Source organism: Adelges cooleyi, unplaced genomic scaffold (genome assembly GCF_023614345.1).
Source record: "Adelges cooleyi isolate 19-005CV unplaced genomic scaffold, UGA_ACOO_1.1 ACOO_flye_CR_arks_rails_tigmint_CR_PRNA_108, whole genome shotgun sequence".
Lineage (NCBI taxonomy): Eukaryota > Metazoa > Arthropoda > Insecta > Hemiptera > Adelgidae > Adelges > Adelges cooleyi.
The window spans coordinates 9,989,752-10,004,914 of NW_026095761.1; the positions used below are offsets into that span (position 1 = coordinate 9,989,752).

General features: G+C 31.7%; 1 protein-coding gene across 1 annotated transcript; it reads left to right on the top strand.

Annotated features, from left to right (window-relative positions):
- Nucleotides 1–7,497: 7,497 nt before the first annotated feature.
- Nucleotides 7,498–14,503, top strand: LOC126841898 (nose resistant to fluoxetine protein 6-like). The gene is made up of 12 exons (XM_050578670.1): nucleotides 7,498–8,006; nucleotides 9,829–10,052; nucleotides 10,572–10,780; nucleotides 11,065–11,159; nucleotides 11,230–11,429; nucleotides 11,759–11,922; nucleotides 12,020–12,188; nucleotides 12,274–12,609; nucleotides 13,209–13,398; nucleotides 13,488–13,630; nucleotides 14,156–14,264; nucleotides 14,318–14,503. The coding sequence occupies exons 1-12, from the start codon at nucleotides 7,535–7,537 to the stop codon at nucleotides 14,425–14,427; spliced, it is 2,421 nt and encodes an 806-aa protein (XP_050434627.1). The 5' UTR covers nucleotides 7,498–7,534; the 3' UTR covers nucleotides 14,428–14,503.
- The last annotated feature ends 660 nt before the right edge of the window (nucleotides 14,504–15,163 follow it).

The window sequence follows — 15,163 nt, forward strand, 5'->3', positions numbered from 1 at the left end:
TGTAATTAAATAAATATATTTTTAATTTTTCCAAATTAAAAAACAATTTGTATGCATAGGAAAAAAAATCGTTTTCTACAAGCCTAGTAAAATCTCCCAAGAATTCATTTACCATCATAGAATTAAAATAGGATCATCTTAAATAGGCGTAATTTTGCCTATCTATTAGGTCTAAAACGTCTAAATACCAGACCGCTTTCACACATTCTGTGTACTTACATATTACTAAGATTATGCATAATATACATAATACTAAATTTGTAGAATTATCCTTTCCTCGCAAGGTTACTATTTGTGTAATTAGTTTTATTATTTATTGTTCTTATTATTATTTCATATTTTTTTCATGCAGATCTCATGATATGGGCAATGCTTTATGCTTAATTATTTAATTTGATATTTTTCGTTAATTTAAACATTATGAACAACACACGCTTAATTTAGTGAAACTATATTTATTCTTTTATTAGTTTAGTTTTTTATTATACACATTACCCATTTCATCTTGATAGGTGTACCGTGTGATGAAACAAAATATTAAATTTTTTATCTGTGCGTACTACTCCAACCGTATTCCCTTCCCCTAAGACCAAACACTCAAACAACATGCTTGTCTAAATGCATTGTTTTTTAAATAGTCAATACGTGCGTATGTATAAATATGGTCTGTCAACAGTCCAGTGGTTAAAATGTTATCGTGAATTTAATATCACAAACAAATATAATTCATCATTGTAACCCCAGTATCTTCTCGACTCAACGTTGAAAGTTCAAAAAAAAAAATTCAATATGTTTATCAAATTAACAACTTTTAGCTATGAGTCAGTGCTAAAATAAAACTTGCTAGTCATAATTTTAAATTAAAGTAACTTGTATAAATATGTATGTACAATATTATTGAAAACTCAACGCACAAATAAAACAGGCTTTCCTTTTGCACGAATGTGAGTACCTACTTCGGCGACAATGTTACCATCGTTGATCAGTCTGCTGTTTGCGCTAAGACGGCTACACAGTCGATGAAGAACGGGTATTCGTGTGAAAGTAAAGATTGTTTTTCTTTTGCGGTTTTGGGTTTTATTAACGTTTTACCCATTGACTTGACGGTTTATTGTTTAAGACGCATTTAACATTAATATTAGATCTTTATTGTCCTTGTTAATAATATAAAACTGGTTCGCCTAGTTAAAAAAGTCATTTTACGTTACGAAAAAATGTATTTAAAATGTGTTATTTTACTATTTTTAATATATCAATTCCCGTTAGCAAAGTCTGCTGGATCTGACGAAAAGCAAACTCCTGAAAAAGTAAATCTATTTTATCATCAATCTGATAACAATCAGTAGTTTTTAATAAATGAAGCTTTTGTGTGCACTTTAAAAATAATTATTTAGTTTAAAGTAATCCTTACCTCACCTCTCAATTTCGCTTTCTAGTTCGAAATCTTTATTTTTATATCTTAGCAACTACCATGTTGTAACTTTTTTTTAAATACTAAATTTAAATAAAAAATTATAAAAATAAAATAGCTAGTAACCTCAAACTAAAAAGAACGAAAAAAATTAGAAATAAAAAAGGGGTACTATAAAAGGTCATTAGTTTTTAATTAAAAAGCGAATTATTATAAAAAAAAAATTTCGTTAAGGTCTAAAATAAAATGAACAAATTTGAACTTTATTTAAAAAAACCACAAACCTTTTGTAATATCTATTAAGATATTACTATTATTATAAGAACTTAAATTTTAAAAATGTAATTTTGTTGACTAATAAATAGTATAAATGAATACTCAAACTAAAAATAAAAAGGAATATTAGCTGCTAAGTTATTTCAGCTTCTACTAAACAATTTTTTAGATGTCTTTGTAATGAACTTTAATGAAAACATTTCAGTTGATAAAGTATGTATGGGATAAAATAAGTAAAGAGGAGAAATTAATACGGTCAGGTTCTGTTTTGAACGATGTAATAACTAAACAAAGTACACTGCTTAAGGAAAAGTTTCTACAACTACCAATCATACCAGGTAATAACTAACAGTTTTACTTTTAAGTAACATTTAATAGCAGCTACATGTAATATATATATATATATATAATTTTTGAAGAATAATAGCTACACTGTACAAATTCAATTATTTAAAATAAATTCTGGAATTCTGTAAATTCTACGAAATTCGTAATTAACAACTGAATATAAAATAGGTACTTGATTTAATTACATTTCATGATTCTGTACTAAGTCGATTGTCGTAAAACATCATTGTTTCCGAAAGTATTTAAAATGTAATACAGTTTTATAGGCAGGTAATTGTGGAAGGACTGAATTGGCATACATAATGTTTTAATTATTTTTTTTTTCAATAATAATTGAAATAATGTAGTTAATCAATTAACAACCATTAATCCTAATATTAAAAGTATTGTACTTTATTTCAGCTATAGTAAACAGTGAACAGTTTAAGGAAATTATGGAAAACATTGGTTTGGAAGATTTAGAAAAAATCGTAAAACAAATTGAAGATAATGAAAACCAAAAAGTATGATATATAATATTCTTTCATGTAAAAACATTTATAGTTTATCCGACGATGAGTTTGATTCGTAAATATTATATTAAAAGTTATTTTTCAAATTAAACAAAATAAACTTTGTAGTTTTTATCTTGTTGGTTTATAGCAAGGTTGATAGGTACTTATATTATAACACCAAAAAACAATTTTCTTATTTATTGAAATATTTTTCATACTATTATTATAATTATCCAAAATAATATTATGTCTAACTTAAGCAAAAAATGAGTATTCAATGGTGGTAAATCTGAACGCCTGAATTACCATCCAATTTGTTTAGGTCTTAGCATTTCTGGAATAACATAAAACCAAAATGAGACATATGTATAGAAAATTCAAAAAAATTAGCCGATGTGTTAAAAAAATGGATACATCAGTTTTATTTGTGGTTTAAAAGTTCATCATTTTTACAAAACGCAAAAGTCCAAATAAATTTAAAATATCTTTTTTTTATATATTTTTATAAAATCTTTAAAATGTAGGTTACCTTGAAATAATAATTTGTGGAAAACATACACTTTATATTGATGGCGCCTTCACACCATATTTCAACGTTTTCCTAGAACACATCATTGTAAAAGTAATACCTTAAGAAATACTAAAACAATAGACCTACATACTAGGTACATATTTAATACTTATAAATAAAGTATATTGTGCAGCAAAATACAGAGGCCTGAGTCAAGGCGTTTTAAGAGGCCTCTACTCAAGCATTTATTAAGGCTCAACGTATAAGCAACATTTTCAATGAAACTTAACAAAGCTAAAATTTGTAAAGTAATCGCTACCATTAATATATAAATATATATTTTTTTAATTTCTCAAATACAGTTTGCATTACTTTTCAATTAGTATCACAATTAAGATATCTTATCGTGACATCATGCCCCTCCCTCCCTAATATGAAAGTATTCCTGTGATATTTTTTGTCATTATTGTACAATCGTAGTAATAAATCGGATGTTCCAATTTAAACTACATGTTCTTTAAATATAGTTATAAATTATTGCTACTGTAATTAATCCTTGTATCAAAAAAATATATACAAACATTATTAAATATTCGGAATGACTACCTCGCAATAATAATTGATGAGTAGTTGGAATTATAATATTTTGGTAAAAATAAAAATATTATTTCGGTTCTAATTAAATATTTAGTAACTCGACAAAACAATATAATATTATATACCTTACATACATAAAACAAATAATAAATAATTTAATACACAAAATAAAAATATATGATTCCAATATTTCAAACTTTTGTAGGACCGCTTACCCGACACAGTCTATTATTTGTTGTGAATTTTACTATGGCAGCAAAATATTGGTATTTTAACAGCTGGGTCACGAGTATCCAATTATGTATACAGTAGGTCATATACTAAAATTTTGCGAAACAAACTGCTGAAAAAACAAACACCATTTCGTACCTACGCTTTTTTAATACAACAATAATAATGCACATGTATACAACAAATGTGTACTCGTTTTAATTTTATATTATGGAATATATTTTTGAGGAAACTATATGCGGGCAAAGTCATTATGAGATTCCCTTACGCAATAAAATACATATTCTTAATTTTATTAGACCGCCAAAATTAATTAATCACAAAATTAAAACAATAAATACTTTTCCAGTGTACCTAGTACATAAAATCATCATGTGCTACATGCACGTCACCTACCGTTTTAACACGGTACGTACGAAACAGCAACGTTAGCAACAGTTTATATGATTTGAATTTTTTTATACACAGAAAAAAATGTTTAAGGTTTGTTCTATTTTGAGTAGGTTCTGGTTAAGATTAATAAAACTTTTGTCATAATTTGTAGACATTACTTGTCAAGTAAAATTGTCCATGATTAGGTACTACATAAACAAACAAAAACATCTATAACCCCACACCAGATCCATCTTCATTCTAAATTTCAAACCTTAAGTCTTAAAAGTTAGCCGGAAAAAGAGAAATAAAGAAAAAGTTTCTACCCCTTCTAGGGGAAAAGGTTTTTGATATTTTTTTTATTTTTCAAAGTATATAGATAGCACTTTATTTGAAGAATATTCTGAACAATTTCGGTTATTTTTAAAAAAGTTATTGCGCGCCGTAATTTTAAGTTGAGAATTATGTACATTTTTCAGGTGTTTTTCTCGATTTTTGAAAGGAAAGCGGTAAACTTTTACAATTTTTGGTCCATTGAAGTACCTTTTAGGTACGATTACTGATCTGTAGAGTAGCTATAAAGAATTCAGTTCAGGGGTTGAGAAGATATCGTCGGGCCACATAAAAAAAACACAACATTGTAAAAATAATAATTTATTAGCTACGAAAAATGCTCGTTATCCTACCGGCATTATAAATGGGAAGTTAATAAGGCTACTCCAGGTACGCCGAATGTCCAATGTTGGGAAGTACCCAATCATGTATGGGGTAGCTTACTGGATTTCTATTTAATACCGGGAAGGAAACAGGAACTTCCCGTTTATTTCCGGTTTTTCCAAAAAGTAAACCAAAACAATATGTCGAACAATGCTAACAGATTTTTTAGTGTAAATAATATTATTTCAAAATTGTGTTGAATTACATTTCAATAACACGCAACACGGGTAATTTAGTGTATGGCTCGATAGCTACTGTAATTACTAATTAGTATCCATTGATATATGTTACAGCCAAATTCATGCTACTATAATAAAGCCAAAAAGAAAAAAACGTGGGCAGATATTTTTTAATACCTACTTAAAGCACACGGTTTTGTTAATATATATTTTTTTAATTTAAAAGGTAATATAATATTAGATTATTGCAATTAGTTTGATTAACCTGTTTCTACACAGTATTTTTACGGTTCAACATTATTTTTAACACAAAAGTATTTCGGTTTTGCCATAGTTAGAATTTACAATTACAGGCAAGAGAATGCAGTCTTTTTGGATATTGCGGTCAGTCAGTGTTCGTCTTGCAGCACTAAGAAGTTGAAAACCTAATGACGAGTTCCCATTCTCTGTTCAACTTCCCGGTGCTATTAGAGTACCCTTTGGGCTTTGATATCTTCATCTATGACTGGACTCGCTGGACTTTCCACAATATACTCAAAAGTATTAGTGAAACATCTCGTTATTAAATATCGTTAAAACCTTGAGAATTTCCAGATTGGTTTTCCTAAAACCATTAACCATTAACCTTTAATTGCATCAAAGAAAACATATAAATAAATGTAAGAAATCTATTGTCGTTTCATTTGTTTGACAACAGCGGTCGCAACTAAACGCTATTGACGTTTTGGTTCAAGTAACGGAGTTATAATGTGTTTGTATGCATTAAAATAATAAGAAAACCACGCGATAGTATTACTATATTATTATAGATCCTGTTAATATTTATTAAACATTTTCACTGCGTTACACAGACTGTCTAAGCATAACAATCCGCACGCACATTGCCCGTAAGTATTTTTATTGTTATTATACATATTATACAATTTTTTTATTAATAATTATTATTGTGTCTTGTTTACGATATCTAAATTTTTAAAATTATACTCTCGTCTCAGTTTTGCATTTAGAGTCTACACGAGATGGTGTACGTAGAACATTGTGCTTTAAATGTTTCTCATAATAAATAATAACAACAACAATTTAAAAAACTGTGGCCCCGGTTGATCTGTAAACAAAACTACACTCGAGGTACTTGAACTTTACGTCGTACCCCTCTACTATAAATTGCCCAGCACGAAATCGGTAAGTAAGAATAAACATTAGAAAAAATTCGTTGCCCATCAGTAGTAGTCGGTAGTAGGACGTACTTACAACTAGCTCTGATAATAATATAATATTCTTACACCCGAGTATGATAACCTTGGAGACAAACGGTCGGTAGTTTAAAACAATTACAAGCTAATATAATTTGATTGTGTGGCGCCTATGAAATCGACATTATACCGCTATTAAGCCAATTAAATAATGCCCATATTTATAATGATTACACAACAAAACCGACTACCATTGTTATTAGACTCGCGTGTCTTCTGCATCGTATTTGTTTTGTTAAATCGACTAATTGTATTACCATATATATAAGATGACTGTCTCACTTGTGAAAAAGCCAATGTTCAAATAAAAAAACACTGATTTTGATCAGTATCTATGTACTGATATACATATTCTTAGGATCTACCAAATTTTACATATATATTTTCTGAGTTTTGATTGAAATCAGATATTTGTATAAATGTTTATTTAGCTCATAAATAATGCAAAGCTGAGAAGATATTTTTTAAATTCATACTAATAATATTAATAGCAAAGTTCATAAAACTTGTTAAATCGAGTAATTTATTAAAATGTAATAGACCAATTAGGTGACATTTAAATGATGTTTAATGCACCACTAAATGTTCGGAGATAGAAAATTTGCTAAACACCTAATGAGCGTTCATGCAACCCGGACTCAATAAATATACCAGCATTTCATTAGTAGATAACCTTTTTAACGATTTCAATCATAGTTACCTATTTATTTTAGAGTTTATGATTGTTAAATCTATAACTTTTTTCGCCTACTCTCCTGGATTCACATCTTATGCTACATGATTACTAAAGGGTATGTTATAATATTAAATGTATTGCTGCACCATAGTAATACTATTGTTGAGTAGGTACCAAGAAAAAAACTGAGAAACCTTGTATTCGGTCAAATAAGATTTTTTTTTTTTTTACCTTAAGGTATGACTCAAGTGACGAATTTTTTTTTGTGTGCATGCGTTATATTTTTTGCGAGCGAGCGCGTCCAGGTGTTTGTTTAACACCGAAATTCAAACAAATCTAAATCGGTTCCTTGTTATTGTTTTGCGGTACAACAAAATAATACAGAGGATAATGTTATTATTGCGCGTGCACGTCTTGTAGGCCGCGTCGACGACCGTCACCTCAGTAATGTTGTAAGAGCCGTCCGAAAATGTCGAATCGTCCGGACGCGATCGCGCGTCATCGCCGTTCAATCGCCGCCGTTTTTGTCGCTATCTTTGCTGTATGGTCATCGGCCGTGATAGGGTCCCATATTACGGCGGCAGCGGCCACTGCAACGGCCGTCGACAATGACACAGATGCAGGGCCCAGCACGAAGTCGATGTCCGGAGTGCGCGTGATAAGGGACGCGACGGCGGCCGCGGCCACAGTCACGCAGGTGGTCGACGGCACGGGCGGCGAACACATCCATCACCGTCAGTTCCTGGTAATCGACGGCAACGGATCGTGTCCCGTCACCACGAATCAGACGGTCAGAGCGCAGCACCTGTTGGAAAACACGGCCGATTCGATCACCAAGTTCTTACCGTTCATCATGTCGTCCGGCCAGCAAACGCAGTGCTACAAGCATACGGTCATGTACCTGAATGATCTCAACGACTTCAAATTGTGGGCCACCAAAAGTGAGTGCATGTAGTAAAACGTTAGCGTAGTTAAGTAATATTAAGAAACTTCTCCTACATACTTTTTATCAAACTCTGTATACTAACGCAAAACATTTGACATATTTGTACATTATCAATACACTCGTATACATATACAAATATTAGCTTCGATGCTAGACAATCAACAATGGTAATCTAATAATATTATGTAATAAAGGGGCAGGTATAAAAACAATTTAAATGGTTCAGAATTCTTACAATAATACTTACAAGTAACTCAAAATACAAATTTTAAATTTTCATATAAATTTCCGTTGAAATAATAAAACAACTTAGCTCTTAGAAGTAATGCAATAATAAGAAAATGAGAGATAAGCGATATTGTGCATAAAAGGAAAGAAAATTAAAGACTATTTTGTCAACGACGAGAAATCACAACAAAAGAATTATAACAAGTTGCTTATCACGTCTTTTCCTCGCACGTTGTAAATGAAAGAAAAGGGTTGAATTCAGGAAGATGTAAAATGGTTCATTAGGAAGAAGATTATGATTGTTAATTAATTAAATAACGTGATAAAGAAGGAAATGTATATCAACAGACAAGCTTTCCTCCTCCATATTCATTTAATGTAACTAAAATGTAAATAATAATATTACAGTCACCACGATTTTACATACTTCACATTCACATAATATATAGTTATAGTAGTGGCGTAGCCAGGAATTCACTTTACTTCAAGCAGTCGGCAGATAATGTAAGGATTTAGAGGAGCCAACATTTAACTTTTTGTTACACATCTATAACACGAAATTTGTAAGACAGCGTTTTTCTATACTTTTAATTATTGAGAATCAATTAAATGCTTTGTTAGAAGATATGTATGAAGGAGCGGGCCGAGACGTGTTAAGAGATAAATTTGAGTAAAGGAAGAATATATTGGAGAAAAAATCACTTATGTATTAAAGTAGCTCTAACACTATGTATTTAGAGTAAACGTATAGTAATACGATAGTAATTAGAAGGAGAGACGTTGTTGGACTTAAAAGACAAGTAGTAAATAAAGAAGAGAAATTTAAATAATTGGGAAGTTTGATTGGAGTAGGTGAAAAAAGGCATCAGGAGTATTGAGTGACAAAAAGGCATCATTAAGAGTAAAAGGAAAAAGAAAGTAGCTGAATTTTAAGATAGCTATACGAGTGGGATATAATTACAACTAAGGACTAAAGGGTAGTTTGGGAGTTGCGCCATTAACAGACATTTTCAAAGAATATTAATTGAAATAGTAAATCTATATAAAAAAAAATTACACGTTATGAGTAACATCCTAAATCTACCTATAGTCTTAATTTCCAACCTTAAGATGGGACGTTAGAGCATGTTGTATTGTTTAGTTAAAAATAATGTCAAGTTTGAGGGTATTGTTCTCGCTTTTGATGGGATGGTTAGTTAACCTCTTAACCCGTCCCTTAAAAGTACCTTTGGTGAACAACTTTTCATCCGTGACTGTAAAAAATCCTTTAAAAAAAAAAAACTGAGTCTAGTAGTTAAAAAAATGCATTACATATTGTTATTTGGTCGTTCGTAATGCTTCTAAAATGTTTTAATTTCTCTAACACATTCCGTAATGTGATTATGAATTACATAAAAAATCAATCAAGACAATCGATTGTATGTACCATGTACTACTAAACCATGTACTACTATATCTCAACGAAGAGATTTCAAAATAACACAAATGTTTTAAAATGTTTTTACAAATAACACTTTCCATTGTTTAACGAATTACTGGTAAACGTAGAAAAGTCGACGGATCTATTATGTTTATGTTTTGCATTGCAGTGTTTGACGCATCTGCAAAATTTCTATCGCCTGGTTGGATGACCGGAAACACTTATAACCTTGGAAATTACGACGAGTGCGTTAACATAGAAACGTTCATAAACAGCGAATACATTCAGGGCCAATACTGTTTGGCCGAAATTGAAATCAATCCCTTGGTCAACGTCAAGTACAAGCCAACAAGTTATACGCCATACAACGAATCAGCATGGGGCACAGTTTTAGTAAGTTAGTCAAAATCACATAGCAGGCATAAGCGTTAAAATGATCTGTAGGTATGATAATGCGATTTCTGGTCTTGGGCTTTTTTTTTTTTATAGAACTGCTATATTTTTGGAGAAACGCAATTATTTCTATGCGGTAACTTAAATGATGAATTAAAATTTAGGTTAATATATCCCGCATAAATTGTACAGTCGTTATTACAACAGAGAAGTCAAGGGATACATAAAATTTACTATTTAGACTTTTTCACTTTCACCCTAACCACAGCTTTACTGTTTATACTTCACAAATCAGTAATAGGTAGTGTAACAGTGAATACTAATAATATAAGATTTGTATTGACCCAAAACCGTGAAAATATAAAATATCATAACAAAATTTCGTATCATTATAAAATGATAATAACTTAAATCACAAGACGTACACGTTTTAATTCTTATTAAGGTTATTACTACTTGAAAACGTCTCAATCGAGTCATAGGTTAGCTTTAAATATGATTAATTTTTTTCTTTTTTAGGAATTGGCTTTTGATCCAAACAAAAGCATGCGAAATCGTATCTACTTGGCGCAATGTATACCACACACTTGTTCTAGCAAAAACGTTTTTGAACACATTGAAGGTATTCTTAAAGAATTCCCTCAAACCCAAGTAACAACATCGGTGGGAGCCATCAAGTGTCAAACCAAAAGCGTTGTGCCGTGGACTTTGGGAGCTTTTATATTTTTGTACGTATCAAAGTCATAATTAAGCTCACTAATTAAACTGTTACCGCCGCGATGACCTCGTTTTCCCTAAATTAAATAATAATACTCAAGGAATTCTGTATACTTTCCATAACGACCTTAACTTATAAACACCGGTATACTATTGTTATGCTTAATTTGTGCCGTTCGAGATAAGTAATTCCAATAAACATAATATTTACTAATAGATGTATTTTTTTTTTTTTGGCCTCGTTGCCGTTTGGTGTATTAGTTGGATATTGATAAATAAGGTTTTTTCTTTACAGGACAATTGTTGGGTTCTCTTTGGTTTTGACTTTCGTGAGCACTTGTTACGATCTGTTCACGTCCATGTCTTCGTTCGAAGAATTCCAATTTCCCGGTAAGTAAACTTTAAAAACAAATTGTCAATCAAAAAAAAAAAAAAAATTAAACCTGTTTTTTTCTTTTAGAAAAGTCTAAAAAGCACCAGATCCTTCAGTCGTTTTCACTGTCGAGAAACGTACGCAAACTGCTGACTTTCCCGAAAACGTCGGACAATCTTGAATGCATACATGGTTTGAAGTTTATATCGACTTGCTTCATTATTGTCGGCCATCGTTTTATGTTTTCTTTGGGCGCACCTGTCATGAACACCGATTTTGTCGAATCCGTAAGTGTACTGATTTTTTTTTTTTGGAATACAGTGATGTTTTAGGTTACTTTTTCTGAATTATATTTCTCTATAAAATAAAATAATTCACTTTTATTTTGTACATGTAAATTATTTATCTTACCGGCGTACGGCTCCGGAAATTAACTGTAAAATATTAATATTTCTGAATACTTACAAAATATGTATGTGGAACTTATGCGTAGCTGAAAGTATATTATGTTGGAATAACTGTAAGCCGCAAAATGATGTCGATATTCTAAAACTGTACCTACCTCTACCACGCCAGAACGATAATGATAATTATTAACAAATATTATTAAAATCAGTTTTACAGTAAACTCGAAGCCATGGTCATTCTCAACGGACCAATTTTAGTAGACACGTTCTTCATTATAAGCGGCTTTCTCGCTTGTTATTTGTTACTGGAACACATTCAAAAGAACCCGAAAACTTTCCAGATACCGCTCTTCTATTTTCACCGCTACGTCAGGTACACGTGGCTGCCATATTGTAACTTAACAGTATAATTTAGATACCTATCACTTTTTTAGTTTTTTAAAACATTCTACAAATGATTTCGATTACAGGTTGACCCCCGTGTACGCCATCGTCATAGCGTTTTATTGCACTATCTTGATCCGGGTCGGATCCGGACCATTGTGGGCGGAAAAAGTGGCCGCTGAAGTCGACCGGTGTCAATTGAGTTGGTGGACCAACATATTGTACATTAACAACTACATAGGCTCGGACAAATTGGTAAAATTACTCGGTTTATGGCTTTAACGCAACACCAGCGGCTCTCTTGTGCATTGTTGATTTTAATACAAATTTCCCTGTGCAGTGCATGATACAGTCCTGGTACATTGCGTGTGACACCCACTTGTTCTTGACCGCGCCGATCATCGTCAGCTTGTTGTACCACAAACCCAAGTTGGGCAGATTTGTGCTGCTCCTAATATTGGTCGTGTCGATTGCCACCACGTTCTTCGTCACGTACTCGGGCAAACTGGACGCGTTCCTCTTGGTCCACATCAAAATACTCAGGGATCCGATTGCCAACAAAACTTTCCGAAACCTGTACATACCCACGCACACAAGAGCCACGCCTTACTACATCGGTATGATAACCGGGCTCGTGCGTCACAAAATGAAGCACACGTCATACAAAATGAACAAAGTAATTGAAATATTATCCTGTTTACGTAACCGGGAAATTGAGATTTGCAGCCAACTCCTCCCTCCCCAAGAGGCGGCGGCAATACCTCTACGTGGACTGCTAAAGCCGTTTCCGATTTTGATACTTAACCTTAACCAGATTTTGATTTTTCTTCTTCTCCCTCGTTGCTTTTCCCAACTATTCGACACAAACCGTACCTACCAGCTATTAAACACCTATAACACGGCTCGATTGAAAACTAGACCCGAAATTAAAATTTTAAAAATATCCAAAATCTAATGCACGCCTTGAAGTTTTAGATAAATTATTTCGCCAGAATTTTATCTTTTTAGTTCATTCCCTATTCAAAAATCAAATCCCCCTGAGACATATTATGTTTTATGTCTTATTCAAAACTATGTCATCTCTAATATTGTTAACTGTTTTGTAGAATTGATTTTAAATTAATAGTTATCAACTTAAGTTAGGTTATCTAACCTACTATTTCATCGCCACTCCTACCTACCCTGTCGTTCAGCCACAGTATTATCTATCATAATATAGTAGTATCGTGTATATAGGTAGGTACAAACTGTCTTGACTAACTGTTTTTTTTGCAGTACATGGTATGGATCAATTGGATCTTGGCGATAATCCTCATGTCCGGCACGCTGTTCTCCGCCTGGTGGTTTTACAAGCCGGATTACACGTATGACGCGTTCGTTGCCGCCCTGTACGGCGCTTTATACCGGACAACGTGGGCAACTGGAGTGAGTTGGACGATTATAGCCGTGTCCACCGGTAACGGAAGTAAGCGCTAAACAACGATTCGTTTCCTTTTTAAAAACCTAAAATACTATAATATAGTCTATTCATTATCGTTGTTAATAATTTTTTAGGTTTCATCGAGCCGCTCTTGTGTTGGAAGCCAGTCATAACGTTGAGTCGGTTGACCTATTGCGCGTTCTTGTGTCACGGAGGTCTACAGCTATACGCGACCGGAAGCATCAGAGCGCCGTTCTACGCCTCGTGTTTTAACCTGGCAAGAGATTGACAAATAAATATAGTTCATATTCATATCAATTGCAATAAAAAGTGTACAAAATAATAGGTGATAGAAGTGAAAAATAAAAAAATAGAAAATACCCAGGGAGCGGAGTGAATTTGACGACATTTTCTTGTTTAGGGACAAGCCTGCAGCAGCTTATAAATGTCCAACTAACACTTCGTTTTGATTCAAACATCTTTCACTAAGTTATAGCATGTAAATGTCAAAATTAGAAAAATTTGTAATCTTTTTGAATTTAGCGTTTTTGAGGGGAAATTGTGTTTTTTTACTTTTGGACACACAAGGCCCTTCCAAACACGATTTCTGTTGGAATAGTTGCTACTTGAGTATATTAATCCAACAGTCAGCTGTTCTAAAACTCCAGTGGGTATACAAAAAAAAAAATACTTTCTCAACTTCGCATCGGTCCTCTTACTCTTTGATCGAACACTGCAATATTACTATATAAGAACTATTATATGTCTTACACACATTAACCCAAGAATGTCATGTTTTTAGGTTTGGTCGTGCATGGGAGACATAACATTATCGTTTTTGACGGCGTTTGGTTTGACATTACTCTACGAATCTCCAATCCTTGGTCTAGCAAAAATTGTTTTCAGTAAAGGTTTGTGCTATTAATCATTGTTAATCAAACCGTAATTTCACTCTATTTTTTAGTTCCAGAAGACAAACCTCACTATGAAAAAAATATTAAAACTGCTAAAATCACAGACCTGAGAGAAAAAACAGATAAACTGCAACAAGCCAATGACAGGCCTTTGGTATGAAAAATAATTTCTCTTCACTCGAATTGTTTGTAAAATTCTTAGTAGATATAATATTATGTACTTATTACTTATAGGTATTGCTATTGTTTTTATATTTTTTATATGTTAAATGTAATAAAAATGTATAATTTTATAAATACAATTTTTTTAGCTGTAATCTTATTTTTACTCAATAAATGCAATATTTGTTTTTACTATTCCTTTACTCATAAGCTGTATATCTTGTAGTCGTAGATTAGATAACAACGTTTTTGTCAATACATATCAATTATAACGAATCGTTATAAAAAATATAAAAAATAGTTTTACTCTATTGTGTTTAGTGTGCTTAAAGAAGACTAAAGAGTAACGATTTTGAAAATAGTTTACACTTTGACATAATAATAGAAGTTAATTAAATGATAATTAGTATGTTAGTCCCATATAACAACAATAAAAATGATTGTTATACATGCTATAATACAAAATAAAAATAGGTTAATAAGATGTAAGGTTATTAAATTTTAATTTAGCTGTACAATTATTTGACTAATAAATGTAGATACATCTATCCAGACAACATTTTTAAAATCATGTTCTTAAAATGTTTTAATTAAATACTAACAAAATTTCTGTCTCCAAAACTCACACACATGATTATGATAAACTTAGCTAAAATGTTTTCACAGTTAAATTAAACAACATATTTAACACCACATTATTGTAGGATAATAAATAACTAATAAAATATTACAAG